General features: G+C 38.9%; 1 protein-coding gene across 2 annotated transcripts in view; it reads right to left on the reverse strand.

The window, feature by feature from the left end:
- Positions 1 to 20,364, reverse strand: part of PRKCH (protein kinase C eta) — a 99,908-nt gene that overhangs the window by 22,109 nt on the left and 57,435 nt on the right. For both annotated transcript variants that reach the window (XM_039319488.1, XM_039319487.1), the window contains one exon: positions 17,858 to 18,012. In XM_039319488.1, coding sequence (XP_039175422.1) covers positions 17,858 to 18,012 — 155 coding nt within the window. The remainder of the gene's footprint in view (positions 1 to 17,857; positions 18,013 to 20,364) is intronic.

Genomic DNA, 20,364 nt, shown 5'->3' on the forward strand with positions numbered 1-20,364 from the left:
CTTCACTTTTTTCTTGTTTTTTACATGTTGAAAGAAGCTTTTTTTGTTATTTTTGACTTTGGTCGCAAGCCTCAGTTCATTTTGAGCCTTGGCTTTCTTCACTTCATCTTTGCAGGCTCGGGCTATTTGCTGATATTCTGACTTAGTTATGTTCCCCTCTTTCCACTTTCTATACTTGTCCTTTTTATCTTTCAATTTGTCAGAGAGTTCTTTATGCAGCCATGCTGGTTTCTTTTGAGAGCTGTTATTTTTCCTCTTTGTTGGTATTGTGCTAGACTGTGCTTTTATTATCTCATTTTTCAAAATTTCCCAAGCTTCTTGAGTTGTTTTCCCCTTGAGGATTCTCATCCATGGAATCCTTCCCAAGCCCTCTCTAAGTTTATTGAAATTAGCTCTCTTGAAGTCCAAGACTCTAGTTTGACTGTGTTCTATTGGTTGTGCTTCTATAATGTTGAATTCTAATATTGCATGATCACTTCCTCCCAGGGTTCCTATGGCTCCAACACCGTCTATCATTTCATCTCTGTTAGTGAGAATTAGATCCAAAATGGCTAATCCCCTAGTTCCATTCTCTACTTTTTGGGAGACAAAGTTGTCTGCTAGGTTTGCCAGGAACCTGTTTGATCTTCCACTTGGTGCGGAGTTTGTCTCCCAGTTGATGTCAGGGTAGTTAAAGTCCCCCATTACTATTGTGATGTGCTTCCTACATACCTTAGTTAGCTGACTAGCAAAAAGTTCATCTATTTCCTCTGTTTGGTTGGGTGGTCTGTAGTATACACCTATGGCAATGTCATTTCCCCCCCCTTTTATATTGACCCAAATGCATTCAAGACAGTTTTTATCATTGTTGTACTCTATTTCTGTGAAGATGTAGTTATTTCTTATATAGAGAGCAACTCCACCTCCTCTTTTATTTGGTCTGTTTCTTTTAAATAATTTAAATCCCTCTAGCTGTGTGTTCCATGTGTGAGTTTCATCCCACCATGTTTCCGTAATGGCAACAATATCGTATCTGCCCTCATTAACCTGAATTTCTAGTTCACCCTGTTTGCTGTTCATACTTTGTGCATTGGTGTATAAACATTTGAGTCCTTTGTGGGTGGCCCTGTGTTTCCTTTCTACATAACCTGTGTGGTGCCTGAGTTCCCCTATTGTCTTACCACCTATTTGGTTAGTGCACTTTATATGGCACTCGCTATTAGAGGCTTCATTTTGATTGGTAGCAAGGTTGGTATTCTTGTCCACACACACATCTGTGCTACATGCACTGATAGCCCTATAGTTTTTAAATTGCCGGGGACAGGGTTGTTCCGTATCAATTAACTCCCTGTCCCCGCTGTTTAGTTTAAATTTCCCTCCAGAAAATCTGTGAATTTATAGCCGAGTAACTCAGTCCCTTTTTTTGATGGATGCAAACCATCTCTTTTGTACATCTTTTGATTGGACCAGCTACTGACATCGTGACTAATATATCCAAAGCCTTCCCCTTTACACCATTCCTTTAGCCACATATTGAATTGTGCTATGCGCTGGCCTTTTCCGTTTTGCTCCTTATACACTGGTAAAACCTCTGAGAAAGTAAGCCTACAGCCTATTCTGCTAAGTTCCTTCCCCAAGCTCTGGAAATCATTCTGCACAGAGAGTACATCTTTTTGGGACAGATCATTAGTGCCAAGGTGTACAATAGCCTCCACATCACAGTCCTTGCTGCCATTCTTGATTATTTTAGAAATACGCTTCTTGTCCCTACTGGCAGTAGCACCTGGAAGACACCTGACCTCTTTCAAAGCCTCTGTGTCCTTTCCTAAATTTACATCCCTTATAATTGAATCACCTACCAGAAGGTAGCTTCTCTTTTTGGGAGCCTTTCTATTCTTGCATGACTGATGTGCAATACCTGATTCACACTTCTCCCTATCAAAATCTAGTTCTTCATCTCGGACCACAATCCCCTGCTTATTTGAGTTATCTTCACAAATACCTTTACCAGTCTCCTTAATGTCCCTATTAAGGTCAGCAAGAGCACTGTAGCTGTTGTGCAGGGACACAGCGAAAGCTTTGTGTTTATGGTTCACAGCTCTCACCCTGCCAGATCCCACGGTTGTCCACACTGCCCTTTTCCTGCAGGATCTTTGTGGTAAAGGGGGCTGATAGCAGGGAGGCTTACTAGAGTAGAGGGGCTGAACTGGACACCTAATTTCTGCCCGAAGAGCACGGATTACAGACCCTAGGTAAATGATCTGTCCTTGTAGGCTAGTGATTTGTTTACAGATAGGACAGTTTCCAAGTTTGAAAAGGGTACTGCGAAGGACGGCTGCAAAGCAGGTGTTGCACTGAACTAAGCCGGACATCTTAGATACAGGGGATGTCAGACACACTTGCCCTGAATGTACTGCTACTGTTTGTGATTTTTAGTTATATAGTTATATAATTCGCGCGCCGTTAGGCGCGCGGGCCGCTACTTTCCTGGTGGATTCTCCCAAAACTTACAGTTTAAGCAGCAGCTGGTGGAATGTAGCACGTTCCAGCAACCCGATCAGAGTTGGAATGGGGTTTAAATAGAGTATAATACCCTATAAATATAATGGAGATCCAATCAGGGCCTTGCTACTTTCCTGGTGGATTCTCCCAAAACTTACAGTTTAAGCAGCAGCTGGTGGAATGTAGCACGTTCCAGCAACCCGATCAGAGTTGGAATGGGGTTTAAATAGAGTATAATACCCTATAAATATAATGGAGATCCAATCAGGGCCTTGCTACTTTCCTGGTGGATTCTCCCAAAACTTACAGTTTAAGCAGCAGCTGGTGGAATGTAGCACGTTCCAGCAACCCGATCAGAGTTGGAATGGGGTTTAAGTATAGGAGATATCAACTACCCTATAAATATAATGGAGATCCAATCAGGGCCTTGCTACTTTCCTGGTGGATTCTCCCAAAACTTACAGTTTAAGCAGCAGCTGGTGGAATGTAGCACGTTCCAGCAACCCGATCAGAGTTGGAATGGGGTTTAAATAGAGTATAATACCCTATAAATATAATGGAGATCCAATCAGGGCCTTGCTACTTTCCTGGTGGATTCTCCCAAAACTTACAGTTTAAGCAGCAGCTGGTGGAATGTAGCACGTTCCAGCAACCCGATCAGAGTTGGAATGGGGTTTAAATAGAGTATAATACCCTATAAATATAATGGAGATCCAATCAGGGCCTTGCTACTTTCCTGGTGGATTCTCCCAAAACTTACAGTTTAAGCAGCAGCTGGTGGAATGTAGCACGTTCCAGCAACCCGATCAGAGTTGGAATGGGGTTTAAATAGAGTATAATACCCTATAAATATAATGGAGATCCAATCAGGGCCTTGCTACTTTCCTGGTGGATTCTCCCAAAACTTACAGTTTAAGCAGCAGCTGGTGGAATGTAGCACGTTCCAGCAACCCGATCAGAGTTGGAATGGGGTTTAAATAGAGTATAATACCCTATAAATATAATGGAGATCCAATCAGGGCCTTGCTACTTTCCTGGTGGATTCTCCCAAAACTTACAGTTTAAGCAGCAGCTGGTGGAATGTAGCACGTTCCAGCAACCCGATCAGAGTTGGAATGGGGTTTAAATAGAGTATAATACCCTATAAATATAATGGAGATCCAATCAGGGCCTTGCTACTTTCCTGGTGGATTCTCCCAAAACTTACAGTTTAAGCAGCAGCTGGTGGAATGTAGCACGTTCCAGCAACCCGATCAGAGTTGGAATGGGGTTTAAATAGAGTATAATACCCTATAAATATAATGGAGATCCAATCAGGGCCTTGCTACTTTCCTGGTGGATTCTCCCAAAACTTACAGTTTAAGCAGCAGCTGGTGGAATGTAGCACGTTCCAGCAACCCGATCAGAGTTGGAATGGGGTTTAAATAGAGTATAATACCCTATAAATATAATGGAGATCCAATCAGGGCCTTGCTACTTTCCTGGTGGATTCTCCCAAAACTTACAGTTTAAGCAGCAGCTGGTGGAATGTAGCACGTTCCAGCAACCCGATCAGAGTTGGAATGGGGTTTAAATAGAGTATAATACCCTATAAATATAATGGAGATCCAATCAGGGCCTTGCTACTTTCCTGGTGGATTCTCCCAAAACTTACAGTTTAAGCAGCAGCTGGTGGAATGTAGCACGTTCCAGCAACCCGATCAGAGTTGGAATGGGGTTTAAATAGAGTATAATACCCTATAAATATAATGGAGATCCAATCAGGGCCTTGCTACTTTCCTGGTGGATTCTCCCAAAACTTACAGTTTAAGCAGCAGCTGGTGGAATGTAGCACGTTCCAGCAACCCGATCAGAGTTGGAATGGGGTTTAAATAGAGTATAATACCCTATAAATATAATGGAGATCCAATCAGGGCCTTGCTACTTTCCTGGTGGATTCTCCCAAAACTTACAGTTTAAGCAGCAGCTGGTGGAATGTAGCACGTTCCAGCAACCCGATCAGAGTTGGAATGGGGTTTAAATAGAGTATAATACCCTATAAATATAATGGAGATCCAATCAGGGCCTTGCTACTTTCCTGGTGGATTCTCCCAAAACTTACAGTTTAAGCAGCAGCTGGTGGAATGTAGCACGTTCCAGCAACCCGATCAGAGTTGGAATGGGGTTTAAATAGAGTATAATACCCTATAAATATAATGGAGATCCAATCAGGGCCTTGCTACTTTCCTGGTGGATTCTCCCAAAACTTACAGTTTAAGCAGCAGCTGGTGGAATGTAGCACGTTCCAGCAACCCGATCAGAGTTGGAATGGGGTTTAAATAGAGTATAATACCCTATAATATAATGGAGATCCAATCAGGGCCTTGCTACTTTCCTGGTGTTATGGTCTCCAAAAGACTTACATAATATAATGGAGATCCAATCAGGGCCTTGCTACTTTCCTGGTGGATTCTCCCAAAACTTACAGTTTAAGCAGCAGCTGGTGGAATGTAGCACGTTCCAGCAACCCGATCAGAGTTGGAATGGGGTTTAAATAGAGTATAATACCCTATAATATAATGGAGATCCAATCAGGGCCTTGCTACTTTCCTGGTGGATTCTCCCAAAACTTACAGTTTAAGCAGCAGCTGGTGGAATGTAGCACGTTCCAGCAACCCGATCAGAGTTGGAATGGGGTTTAAATAGAGTATAATACCCTATAAATATAATGGAGATCCAATCAGGGCCTTGCTACTTTCCTGGTGGATTCTCCCAAAACTTACAGTTTAAGCAGCAGCTGGTGGAATGTAGCACGTTCCAGCAACCCGATCAGAGTTGGAATGGGGTTTAAATAGAGTATAATACCCTATAAATATAATGGAGATCCAATCAGGGCCTTGCTACTTTCCTGGTGGATTCTCCCAAAACTTACAGTTTAAGCAGCAGCTGGTGGAATGTAGCACGTTCCAGCAACCCGATCAGAGTTGGAATGGGGTTTAAATAGAGTATAATACCCTATAAATATAATGGAGATCCAATCAGGGCCTTGCTACTTTCCTGGTGGATTCTCCCAAAACTTACAGTTTAAGCAGCAGCTGGTGGAATGTAGCACGTTCCAGCAACCCGATCAGAGTTGGAATGGGGTTTAAATAGAGTATAATACCCTATAAATATAATGGAGATCCAATCAGGACTCATGTAACATCATGATGTACTGCTAAATCACAAAGAAGGCATATATTTCCATTTGCTCAGCAGTTCCATGATGGACGAAACAATTAAAGAGATCAAGTCTAAGAGCTCATAGGTCTAAGGATTGTTAACCAAAAGGACACAAGAAATGCTTTGTTGGATTAGACTAGGCTCACCTTGTCCAATAAAAAGTCATGGTACAGATACTTCCTAATCCACTGTTTCTGTCTGATTAAGCCCAACTAAGAGCCATTTTAGTATAGTGGTTACAGCACCAGGCTAGAAACTGGGAGAGGGTGAATTCTAGTCCTACCTTAAAGTCAGCTGAGCAACCTTGGGCCAGTCACTACTCTCTCTCTCTCTAGAAAAGAGAAGGTAATAGCAACCCACTCTTGAAAAACCTGGCCAAGAAAAACTAGTCCAGGCAATCACCAGAAGTCAAAAACTTACTCAAAGAGACAAAAAAAAGCCCAATTAAACAACTAAAAGTGAACATAATAGAGGTGTAACAGAATATGGCTGCTATATGGATAGAAACAATTATTTGCCTCTTGTAATACTGGAATCCCAGGAATAGCCAAACAAACTGATGGAAATGCTAGGTTTCAGGCTCAGTTCTCAAGTTAGGTCTTGGAAATCCAATCAATCCCTGCCCAACTAAACTCTGGAACACTGCTGTCAATCAACAGAGACTAAGAATTAGCAGCATGTACATTGCAAGGAATCAGTTTAGGCCTGTATTATGGATATTCTTTTCTTTCCTTCATCACACAGTGGCGGAGGGGGGATGAGAGAAAAAAATGTATGCCTGAAAGCAAAAGTAGCATCAGAGATAAGAGATATCCTGATTCATTTGTGACACTGGATTTGTTACACTCATGGTGCAATTCCCAAGAGTGGCCACTGATCCCCAATATAGATAGTGTGAACTAAACAGGTCAGTGGTCTCTAATGCCTTAAATAAGGATGGGACAATGTCATAGACATCATTTCTTGCTGTTTATTAGTAACAACTAATGTGGAACCTACAGATTCAGAGATAATATATAGCTGACAGCCAGTTGTTGAAGGATGGCTATTCCCCATTTAAGGACATCCATTGGTTGGCCATTATTGGAAGTTTGATATAGGATTATATATAAGAACTCCAATACAGATTTTTGGTATTATTCTTTTAATCTGAATTGATTGGATACTTTTTGGATTCAAATAGTGACCGTCCAGTCCAGAATACCGTGTTATGAAAGAGAAATCAGCAGTGGTCATCCCTTTTGCATAACTCTATTTTTCTCAGGTGTCTGGAATCTGTGTCAGGACCAGGGGACAGACTGGCAATCTGTCTTCTTTGAAAGCCATAGGCACTGAGGGCTTAAGTCTAGGGAGCTGAATTAAATAGGATTGGCTTTGCTGGTTCTGTGTCCTATTCTCATCAAGAGGAAGAGGTTGGTTTGTAGGTATTTTGAGAGCTAATTTTGGGTACACCAAATATTCTAAATTCCAGGTCATTGGAAAAAATTACTAAATGGTCCCAAGGAATCTAGTCAGCCTGAGTCATCTGGAAAAAAAACTAAAAAAAAAAAAAGAATAGCTGTTCAGTATTACTGGACAGAATGCTGGTAACTTAATTTTCCAAGGTAATTCCATTTGTCGGAATAGCAAAGAAAATGCAGCTATTGAGGAGTTTTTGCCACAAATATTCTGACATACTGAACAAATTAGGAGTGAATTTGTGCTTTGCAAATAGTGAATATCTAGGAAGCAAGATTATTTCTACAGTAAAATTAATTTATGTACATTTAACCTGCTGTCAAAGAATTATGGAAAGAATAAGGACGAAAATTTGCATGACAGGATACACATGCCATGAAATGTGTATACAATGTGAGTTAGACAACATCACCACCAGATGGATCCATAGCTGGCTGACCGGCCGTACTCAGCGTGTGGTCCTCAATGGAACCGCATCTACATGGAGGGAAGTGTGTAGTGGAAGTTTTTAAGAAGAGACTGGACAGCCATTTGTCTGAAATGGTATAGGGTTTCCTGCCTGAGCAGGGGGTTGGACTAGATGACCTCCAAGGTCCCTTCCAACTTTATTATTATTATTATCTTCTATAAAAGGTTCTATTTAAGGTATAGCCCAAACATAGTACATTATAACAAGATGCAATGGGTAACGTTGAACATAAAATTCTCGTATAGTCTCTCCTATGTTTTACTCAGATTCTACTCAAAAAGGTCTTCTTAAATATCTCTCTAATTAGAGACCAAGGATCACAGGTTTATCTTAACTCTTTTATTTAACTAGAGATTCCACGTATGTATCTGGCCATAGTGAATGTTAAAAACAGGTTCTCTGCTGCTAAAGTATAATCCCTAACCAAATATACATATTAAACTGAAATTCACTGTCTACCTTAGGAGAAATTCTAAAATTGATATGTTTATACTATATTACAATATTAGATTCATTCATCTTTTCAGCATGAAATATAAATATGGACACAAATATATCACAGAACAAAATCTGTTCCTGGGGGAAGCTATCCTTTCCACTGAGGGCCTCCTGTGACACTTCCCAGCAAGCAGAGAGACACAAAGCATTAAGAGAAAAATGAAAGGGTGCAAATAAAGGAACACTATTCAGTGAAAGGGTCTCTTTATTTGCTATCAATTTCTTCCACTACAATGAAAAAAATCTTTCCCCCTAGTAATTTTAATAAGTACAAAATGGGTAATAAACTTGGCTGGCTGAAAGGAGAATGATCTGGGTTATCTAGATTAACAAGAGGGAGGTAAGTCACTCACCTCCCAATAAGAAAGTCAGTCTGGTCTAGCAGCCAGAATTGATTTTACACCCTGCTCTTTGTACTGAGGTACCACAGTGTTCCCTACAGCCATCAAAATGACAAGAAAATTGTCAAATTGACATTAGTACAATTGCTGCTTGTTAAAGCCACACAGTCTTGGCTTCCTTTCCAACTAATTTTTCATAATATCAAGGACCCTTCACACAAGGAAGTGGTCTAAAGAACTGCTGTGCACCATGAGCAATTGTAGACTTCTTTAAAATGTGGTTTATCAAGGTTTACATTAGTTTCTTTTTCAGTCAAGGGGAAGATTGTGGATGTTAAAATAACTTGTCAAATATTTTTGGAGACATTTTGTTCATGATACAAAGATTTTGTGCTTTTCTGCCAGTTTTTTATAACACATGTTATTATAATCATCAATCTGTTTGTTGTTATATAATAATGTTCATTAGAAGGGAGACACATTTAAAAGAAAGAATAATAGTTCTTTCATGCAAAATGAGATTTCCCAGAACTGCAAGGAAAATACTATTTCACTGAATGTATGATGAAACTTCCTTCCAGAAAGTTGATGACATGTTGACTGGGTAAATCTCATGGTGCTCAAACAACCAAAGTCCAACAGATTCTTTCATTCCCCTGGATGGAAACAGTGGAATTTTCATAACCTACTTAATATCCTGTAGCTCATTCATTCCTAACAGCACTGCTATTCATAAGATTTGTGGAGCCTGTGGAGCGGGAGGGGGGGGGGGAGAGAGAAAGAGAGAAAAACCTTCTTCCTGGAATCATTGATGCAAATGACATTAACTCCAGAGCAAAAAGACTAATGTCTCCTAAATGTTTGTTCTTTGGGCACAATCATTTCACTGGACTGAAACTAGTGGCAGAAACTACTGATCATTTATATCTCCAAATTAAATAAATGCATTTTCTCAGCTAGCTCATAGGATCATGAATAGGGTTCCTTTTATTTTAGGAAAATAATTCAGGTATTATGACCTGAATGTGTCTTTTCAACAAGGTTAATAACTTCTTGGTACTTCTGAAATTCAATTCATCTCTCAGCCATAGCATGAATAGGCTTAGGGAATCCTGATGCACTGTTACAACTACCTTAGGTTTAGAATATAATAATTGTTTATATATTAGAAAAAGAAGAAATCAGTGTAGCATAATCCCCCCTCCATTCTTAAACACTGAACAATGGATACCTCTAAAAGGCTGATTTAATTATTCTACCATGCATCATCTCTTCTAATGACACTGAAGCATAGCCCCATTATACAGTTTGGGAATCCAAAAGAGAGAAGTTTTTTGGACTAATTATATAACAGCCCAAGTTTGAGAAGATATTTTTATTTCAAACAACTATCAGTTTGGACTATGTCAGGAATTGTGGAATCTACATGTAGCTTCCTCATGTGAAAATGCTGAACAGTGGCAGCTGCCAATGGACTGATATGAAAAAAAGATACAAATATTATAAATCACTTGACTAAATCAATAAGCAAATAACTGAATAACTTAAGGACAAAAAGGACAAGTATAAAAAGTGGAAAGAGGGACACATATTTAAGGCAGAATACCAGCGTATAATCTCCAAAAATGAAGTCAGGAAACTTAAGGCTCAAAATAAACTAAGACCTGCAACAAATGTCAAAATAATAATAATAATAATAATAATATTAATAATAAAGTTTCTTTCAACATATAAGAAACAAGAAAAAACTCAAGGAAATGATTAGAGAAGATGGCAAGGAAGTGACAGCAGGGAGAAAGCAGAACTGATTAATTCATTCTTTGCATCTGTTTTCATGCAAAAGGAGAAAAATAGCCTAGCCCCACCAAATCCAGAACCATAAAAGACAGACTAGGAATACAAGTTAAAATAAGCAAGAAAATGGTGAGAGAACACCTCTCTACCCTAAATGAGTTCAAATCTCTTAGAGCAGATGGACTGCATCCCAGAGTTCTGTAAGGAGCTGGCAGATGTTATCTCAGAACCACTGAACCGTGTCAGGAGCAACCAGAGAACTAGACTGGAAAAGTCCAGTTCATCTCCTTCAGCTTTGATATTAAATATGTAGTTTTGCATAAAAAAAACATGCCAAAAGTGGGTGAATTTTTTTTCCAGGCTTGATGCCCTAGAGTTAGACTAAGAAATGCAGAGCCATATTTGAGGGCCACTACTTTAACTGACCACAATAGAGACTGTGGCACACACGCACAGCCTGCATTTCTTCACCCCACCTCACGTTTAAATGAATCTGCAGTGAGGCTTGATACGAGAAACCTGGCACAAAGCTCCAGCGTTATCAAGTTGTGCTGATTTCAGCAAGGTCACTAACAAAAGCTCTTTCCTTTGGTTCCTGTTTCTTCTTGCCTCCTGTGCAAATCCAATTATATTGCCTTGATGTGGAAAAACATTTAAAGAAAATGGGTGCAGTGATATCACTCTTTAGGAGTGCCAAAAAGTGACTCACTGAAATTACTTGCAGGTGGCCATTCAGCTTAGAAAACAATCTGTGGCTATGCAAAGAAAATCCCATGTCAGCCAAAACGAAAAAAAAAATCTATGCATGTTAAATTGCAGAAGTTTCTTTTTAAAAAAAGAGAGAGGTTTTCTCTCTTTTTTAACCCATTAAAACTGCTTCCTACTCTTTGGAGAAATCAGTTTCTGGAGGCTGTCCAGATGTTACTCTTGCATTTCTTGGAATACAAAGAGGGGGGAATAAAGATGGGGAAAAATAATCTGTGACATACTTGGAAAAACATGTATCACTCTAGCCCTAAAATATAAGCTTGAGCCCTTCAGCTGAGCTACTGTAATACCTATCCTAGGCCCTAATTATAAAATGTAATTAAAATTATAAATCGTGCTGTCAGCAAAGGCTTGATGTTTAGACATTCAGCAACCTCCACTGGTATTTTGGAGTCTAGTTTGGTTATCACAATTGTTTAATTAATGCCTATGGCCTATTACTAGGAGTTCTGCCAGGCCACACCAAACTTAGCCTTGCCTTACTGCCTCAAACCTCCTACCCAATATTATCTACTTTAATTGAAAATTTCACTCAGCATCTTGAAGGCTCTCAAAAGAGTTAGCTGTTGGGAGAGAGGAAATACATGTAAATACATATATACTAAGAACTATAATTTAAAGCATTGTTGGAACACAAATTGAGCCATGTTGCAAAATGCTGCACCTGATTCCGCAAAGCTGACCTTACAGTTAAGTTCACAGAAAATTTGATAAGAAAGTCTCCCAGAGTTGCGGGTGTTCCATTGCTAGAGGTTTTTACGAAAAGACTGGACAAACATTTATCTGGGATGGAATGAGGACTCCTGCCTCCAAGGTCCCTTCCAGTTCTATGATTCTATTTTTATTTCTATAAATATCTGGGAAGAGAAGCAGGAGCTGGATCAAGAAAAGGGGCATTAGAAGATCAGACATCAAGTTTCATTTCACTGAACATACCGCACAAAGGTATCTTACCCTATCAACCTAATTCTTCCAGTCAGCCTTACCTATTTCAACATTCTTCAATGTGTGGACTTTAACTCCTCAATTTTCCTAAGTAACATGGTCATTGCAGAAACCTATGGAAGTTGAAGTCTACATATCTGAAAGCATCCAGGCTCAGGAAGTTTAGAATTCCCTATGCTGGCTGGGGAATTTTAGGAGTTGAAGCCTGCACAGCTTAAATTTGCGAAGGCTAAGAAACACTGGTCCTCAATAACTATCCATGTGGTTCAAGACAGAGAGATGGTAGCACCTGAACACTGTATTTTTATTCTCTTAAATAAGTACTCTATAGCTGAGTTCTGGCCCGACTTAGTGATATCCAGTTCTCAGCAATCACTAGAAGTGCAGTCGCTCACAAGGTTAGGACAGTGGGCTGATTCAAGACCTGGTTGCTGCCATGGGACTGGGTAAGCTTCCGTCACTCACTCCAGCTGCTGCCAACCCAGAAGTTCAAAAGCAGGCGATTGAGTAGATAAATGGATGCCACTTTGTTTGACACCTTAATGGGGACGTGAAAGGAGTCCACGGTAATATCACTGTTCAATCCTTTCAACTTGGAAGTGTTTCAGTGCTCCTGACACAACTGTAGTAGTAGCAATCACCGACTATTCACCTAATGGTTTATTTATTTGTTAGGATTCCACTCTCGTGATATGTTTCATTTTATTTGAAAATTAAAAGAGAGAAACAATATCGTGAAAAATAAAAAGACACAAATATAAGAAAGCCCTGGTGGATCAGGCCAAGCCCATTTGAATCCAGCATTTTGTTTCTTGCACAGCCAACCAGATACTTCCAGGAAGTCTTTAAGCAGAAAATCCCTCTCTCACCCTTATTTCCTTGCAACTGGTACTGTTCCCTATACAACTGGAAATATGCTGAACTGAACCTGGAAGAAATACACATTCTACAAGTGTTATGAATCAAGAGTAGATCTGTCCTCTATCACTTTATCCAATCTCATTTTACAGCTACTCAAAAGGGTGGTCATCATCACCAAGAAGCCATCCTCTCAATGTAATGTAGATTCATGCCATGAAAAGCTGGCTGGAAGAAGAGGAATGCCTCTTCCTGCCACTACTACTGTCAGAATCAGAATTAGAATAGAGCTGGAAGGGGCCTTGGAGGTCTTCTAGTCCAGCCCCCTGCTCAAGCAGGAGATCCTATACCATTTTAGACAAGTGACTGTCCAGTCTCTTCTTAAAAATCTCCAGTGGTGAAGCACCCACAATGTCTGAAGGCAAGCTTTTCCACCGGTTTATCAGTGTGGGAGTAACTTCTGCCTGGTTATGAAAGGCTAATATTTATTTATTTATTTATTTATTTATTTATTTATGAGTCTTATATACCGCTTTAAGTGCAAGCACTCTCTAAGCGGTGTACACCAGTAAGCAATGTATATATATATTTACATTGCCCCCAACAATCTGGGTCCTCATTTTACCTACTTCGGAAGGATGGAAGGCTGGGTCAACCTTGAGCCGGTGAGATTTGAACCGCTGACCTGCTGAACACAGTCAGCTAAAGTGGCCTGCAGTACTGCACTCTAACTGCTGCGCCACCATAATAAATACCCACTTAGGAATAAAACTAGGAGCATGAAAGACGCCTTTCCACTAAATCTTATTCACATTCATATGTGAGCCAGGGTAAAAATTCCTCAGCCATTTTTATAGGAACTGAGATCATAAGACCTTAGAGGACAAAAAGCAAAAAGCCCTTCTAGTGGAAACTTACATACCTCCAATTCTTTCTTCTAGTTGTTTTTGCCACAGTCATGTTTTCCAGAGTATTTCTTGAAATGCACAGCCTACTAAATGAGCTAAGGCAAATTGCTTACCATTGCAGTAAAGCTAACACATTGAGAAACCAATTTTCTGGAAGGAAGAAAAATGCATCTTACTTAAGAGAGTCAAACCAATTCTATAGAACTTGTACCAACAATCCGTTTAGCCTAGTATTAACTTCCTTGACAGCAGAAACTCTCCAGTCCCTTAGGTAGAGTATCTGCCAATGCATTAGCCTAGCTTGAACCCAAGTTTATGTACATGCAAAGAATTTGATTAATGGGCTTTCTCAACCCAATTCTCACAAGATTATTATGAAAATAATAAGAATTCTTGGTACACTCATAGGATCCGAAATATGGAGTCAGAAAAGACTAACAGAAAAAGCAATAAAACTGTCTTCAAGAGGTGGCTATCCAGCTTTTTCTTTAAAAAAAACATCATGAGATGGAGAAGCCACCATCTCTGTAGGTAGACTGTTCCAATGTTTGCACAGATCATCACAATATTTACACAAAATATTGTACTTGCAACTTATACCCATTATTTCTATGCCAATCAAAATAATTCCTGACCATCTTCTCATGTCACCCTTTGGCAAACAAGTATGTATTTCCAGAGAGAGCCATTAGAACTTTGTATAGAACCTGCCCAAACAAGGGAGGATGAGCAACAGTTTTTAAAAAGTAAGGTGAACAATACATAGCTTAGACTTAGAGGATGCCAAGCTTTCAATAGATGTATGCCAAGAAATATGCAAGCATTATGTCTAAACAGAGAAGAAAGGGAGGAGGGAATACTGAGAGTGACTTTATTTTCAGAGCAGTAAAATATAAGAGATTCAAGCTGCATTATGTGCTTAATAAACTTCTTTGCTGCAGATCTCAAATTTATCAAGAGGTAAGGACATCATAGGATCCAAAATTGTTGCTGCACTACCAAACGACAGTTCATGCTTTCTGCATGCCACCCAAAGTGTGATGATACATGCCTCTTTTACCTAAGTCTCTGATTTAGACATGTTCAAACCTGTGTGTGATGTCACCAAGAAACATTAATAGTGAAAACATTAAGATAACTGTAAGAGAGCGCTGTCAGCAGTACAATAGCCTTTTATACAAAACAAATCAGTCCCAGGCGGATGCCCACACCAAACTCTCTTACGTGACCTATAACATTACACCTCTCACATACACAGTTGAAGAGAAAGATCTGCAGCAATGTTTAGTAAAGAACAAAGTTCAGACTGATTCCAAAGGTAATTTCCACAGCCCTTTATCCTTCACTGTCTACTATCATAGCAACTAAACCATCCCACGCGATGCATGCATCTTGAATTTCCAACATGCCTCACAAATTCCATTCTCCGCATCTTAAATCTGTTAGTGGTTTCCATATCAGAACATAATGAAAAGCCAGCATGCTACAAAACAATAAGCTAGTTCAACGATTCTTGTTATTTACTTTTATTTAGCTGCAGCCCTGTGCTTTGTTTGAAATTGTGTGAACCTGCCCAGGAAAAGGATTATTACAGCTGAGGCAGTCAAGAGATTCTTGGGAGACAAGAGGGAGCGACAGAGAGCAAGGGTGTTAGCAGCCTAACATTTTGTGAAAATGTCCATCCTATCACATACTCCATAAATTCCAGATGAGCTCAGGGGTTCATAGAGTTTGGAAATAACAGTGATTCCAATTCCATTAGCATAAAAATATGTAGCTCAAGGCAGAACAGTTGGAATCTTGATGTTTTCTGGCAGAGGTTTCATTATCAGGATGAGTAATGCAACTCCACTCTCCCATGCACTGATGATATTACCTAGCCTGGTAATGAAATGTCTGCCAGAAAACATCCAAGCTCAGAGAACATCCAGAACCCAAGAATTAGTAAGCATGATTCAAATGCCCATAAATGCATATATTATTTTGAGTATCTTCTGTCTGGTCTTGGAACAAATGGTTTGACTAGAGTAAAAGTATCTTATCTTTGACGTTTTTTCTACAATGTAAAAGAATGTCATATAACATGTACCGATTATTTTATTTTATTTTTAATTCCATGCCAGATGAAAATGATCTGACTACAGATTGTTTCCACAATGTGTAGCAATTCAGGGCTGGGAGAGTCTCCAGCTTCATTCCATGTCCTTGGCCATTCAGCCAGATTTTTGTTTTGTTTTGGAGGATTATTGATAAGGAGACATCTTCCTTGAAAAACTTTGTGTTGTGGTAAGTGGGACATGAGGCTGAGCTCACACAAAGACATGCTCAAAGATGCTTTTTCACGAGGCAACTGGACTTTCTTGTTTTTTCTTTGAAGACGTTTTGCTTCCCATCCAAGAAGCTTCTTCAGCTCTGACTGGATGATGGGGAATGAAAGGATTTATATTCCTTGCAGACAGTTGGTCATTTGCGTTCTTTTAGAGAGTCGTTAAAACTACCTAGAGGCTAATCTGTCTTCAAAGAAAAACAAGAAAGTCTAGTTGCCTCGTGAAAAAGCATCTTTGGGACAACTATGACCTAGATGACTGAGAATCTCCATAGACACAAAGACATGCCTGTTCTAAGGAGACCCTTAAGCATGTTTATATAAATATCAATATCACAAGTATTTTTCCCTTTAGAAAAAATAGTCTATCTAAAAACAACCTTTTTCAGAAATTTCATTTTATTGAATGCAAATTTCTTAAAATTTAGTTCATTAAAATATAAAGCTATCTTTCTGTACATGGTTCCTGGGAATTTGCTTCATTATTAGTTATTAGCTTTGTGAAGAGTTGCACATTTGTTTTAAATAAGAGATTTAAAGAACAATGTCCAGGTTGCAATACTAATCAGCTAACCAGAACTTTCCTTGAATTCAGTGATGGTTTCCAGTAAAGATACAAGTCTCTCTCAAAAGTGTTACATATGGGATTCCAGAAGAGAGATTGCATTTGTCTTTTACAACAAAAAGATGGTTTAATCAATTCCAAGAAAGGGCTTAGCTGGCACATACTGTTTCCTTATTTATGTCTTATTGAGTATCTTTTTCTTCAATTAATTTTGACTGCATGAAAACATGTAACTGGTTCTTCACTCTCCTTCATTATATGTTTTCTACATCAAAACCATGATTATTTATGTAAACTAGAGATAGTTCTCAACTTATGACTACTATTGAACCTAATGTCAAGTTCTATAATAAAGTGAAGGAAGAATGCAAGAAAACAGAACTGAAGAAATACACATTATGTCAATTCATATTATGCAAACACAATTCAATCTGCACATTTGACACGGTTTTAGAACCATTTGATTGACAGAGTCCTTGAATAGATTAGATGCTGAAATCAAAACCTACTTCATTTAGGGAGAACAACTTTCAATGAGCAGTTCTCCAACTTTATTGCATACAATTGTTCAAAGGTTGTTTCAGTTATGTTGTGTGATATTGCAATATACAATGAAAACAAAATCATCTTAGTCTCCTAGCATGTAAGGCAGCCTAAGAATCCACAGAGGTGTCACATAAGTTAACACACAGGACAATCTGTTCCAGAAGCGTTTTTTATTATGCATATGGATCAGAATTCAGTGGAAATACTTTGCATAATTCTTCCAGTCAAACATAACATTTTGCTTCCAAATATGCAGCAAATGTTGTGCCTCATGGTCACCAGGTCTCATTTCCCTTCTCACAGACTATACCATTTCCACAAAAAGTAGATTTCAAATTGCTACACAACAAGCATCTTTAAAATAACAGTCACCAACATTTGATGATATTCAAGCAGACCTCCTGAATGTTCTCCCAACTCAGATCTGAACAACTAAAAAAGATGGGATTTGATTGCTCATGTAGCTGCCCATGTCTGAGCAGCTCCCAATCAAATCCCATCTTCCATAAAATGCTATGCCTTCACTCAATTAAATATATCAAATTTTCTCTTTCAGTGCAACAATAAATACAAAGAAGCCGTCCCATTTATGAACTCCAGCAGGTATTTTTAATCACCACTAAGAATCCTCTCCAACAAAAAGCAACTCTTGAATGAACCTAACAACAAAACAACAAATCAAAATTTCTTTTTGCTGACCTGTAAATGATGCCACTCTCGTGAAGGAACATGAGAGCTGAAATGATTTCTGCAGCATAGAATCTGGCTCGGACTTCATCAAAGCGACGGGATTTCTGGATATGGAACATCAAATCCCCTCCATTCACAAACTCCATAACAAAGAAGAGGCGGTCCTGATCAAAGACAATACCAGATACCATCATCAGTGGAAAGATGTTAATTGTATTTCTTTTTTTCTCCCCAAATCTAATTTTTAAAAAATCCCTTTGAATTGAAAGAGCACCAAAAAGAGCAAAACATTTAAGATTTTACCTTCATAGACCAAACTACGTAGTATTTGACCAACCTAATTCAATCCTGGAATTGGACATTGGAAATCTGGGTTTGCTCTCCCTGCAACCCCAGTTCAGACTGCCCGCCATGCACTCAGAATTTGTATTGATAAAGAGAGGTCAGGTGTCCTGTTTTATTGAAAATAATTCTTTGTTTGAAATGCCATTGGAGGTCTGATCTCTATTTGAAAGTGGGTTTTATTTGAATGGCTATCAAATGCAAGTCTGGTTTAAAGAAGGTAGAACAAATGGTGGTTCTCAACCTGCTAGTCAACTGGTAGCATTTGGTCAGAAGACTAAGCAAGCATACCAGTGGTGAGGTAGTCCCTTCTGTAAAATGAATTGGTTTATATTTCTATCTTAATTATAACAATGGTGTCTACATAAAAAATAAATGCACTTCCACTTTCATACTGGTTTTTGGTAAATGCAAGAAGAGAAGAGATATCCCTTAACTGTTAAAGTTGAAAGTCAATGAGTTTGTCTGGCCATAAGAGTTACACAATCAATGTGCAGATATGACTAAGTAGTGGCAAAGAAGGCAGGCAATTTGTTCTTCAGGGGAATGAAGTACTTATACTGAGATCAAGCACAGATTACAGGGATAACAAAGGTTATTCAGCCCTACAAAATGCCATTTGATCCTTTACTGCCTGGAACAGACCATGTGACATGGTCCAACTATAACAGTATTTGTCAGCTATGCTTGTTCTAATGAGAAAACTTCTAATTCTTGTAGCAATTTGCCTTTTCCCAAAAACGAATTTTTGCTGACTTGGCAGGACCTAAACCTGACATTTGACCATTGTCTAAGTCTAATTCCCTTGATTATAGGAAGCAGACTGGATTATTTGTGTTCAGTTGCAGCTCTACCTGGTTAGGTCTTCAGTATAAATTAAAAGAGAAGATGCATTTAATTTAGAGGAAATCGACTACTAGTAAGCAGAGATACATACACTTCGTCAGCAAAAGACTCACAGAAACCACTTTACAAAATTTCAGTGGGTACAATCCATTGGTAAATGAAGCCAAAATACAAAGTAATCTCATTTGGGTGGCAAGAGTCAGGTACCCATTTCTTCCCTTAAAATTTGCTCAAATTTATCACTCTCTGAAGGCCCCATGGCAGAGAGGAGGAATTCTATAGTCTACAAAAAGAAGGCAAGTGAGTTATATTTTCTGCACTCCTGAGATAGACAGAAGTACCTGATTTTAAGTGCCACTGAATTACTCAATATATTTAGATATATCTAGAAGTAAAGTGAATTATATTTTCTGCACTCCTGAGATAGACAGAAGTACCTGATTTTAAGTGCCACTGAATTATTCAATATATTTATAAGGAAAATGTGCTTGTAAGATTTTCTCCCTTAAAATGATTTTGCCTTAGACACTCTGCATCTTGACTTCAGGAAAAGGAAAGCACCTCTTAAGCTTGGCATGGATTTGTGGAAAAATGTCCAGATATTTCCTCCAAACTGAGTTATTTTACTTAATTAATATTTCCAAAGAAAATCAAAAGCTTGGTTTGTGTGTGATCTTGGGAACTAGATCAGGAATTGTCTGCCAAGATCTTTCTGGATCTTGAGATTATCTACTAAAGTGTTGACTATTGCCCCAACTTGGTGTTGTCTGCAAATTTTATTGAGTTCCCCTTCTATCCTCTCAATTAAATCTAAAGCTTTTGAAGATGTTGAAAAGCACTGGGCCCAAGACAGAATCTTGGGGTACCTCCCCCCCTCCACGTAGATGTAGTTCCACTGAGGACTACATGTTGAATGAGGTTTGTTAACTGATTTTGAATCAATCTGTCTATCCCACATTTTTTTATCTTAACAAGAAATAGGTTGTGGTCTAACTTGTGGACAAATGTCTTACTGAAGTCCAAGTATACTGTACAATATCCACAGCATTTTGCTGATCCACTAATTTAGTCACTTGATCAAGGAATGCAGTAAGATTTGTTTGACATGATCTGCTTTTGAAAAACTCGTGTTGACTTTTAGTAATAGCTTTGCTTGCTTCTAGGTGTTTGCAGATCAGTTGCTAGATTATATTTTCCGGCATCTTTTCAGGTATTGATGTCAGAATGATTTGGTCTGTAGTTTCCTGGATCCATTTTTTTTTTAAGATGGGAACCACATCAGCTCTTTCCCAGTCCTCTGGTAGTTCCCTGGTGCTCCAGGATCTTTG

This window comes from Crotalus tigris, unplaced genomic scaffold (assembly GCF_016545835.1).
Source record: "Crotalus tigris isolate CLP2741 ecotype Arizona unplaced genomic scaffold, ASM1654583v1 scf7180000023598.3388751, whole genome shotgun sequence".
Taxonomy (NCBI): domain Eukaryota; kingdom Metazoa; phylum Chordata; class Lepidosauria; order Squamata; family Viperidae; genus Crotalus; species Crotalus tigris.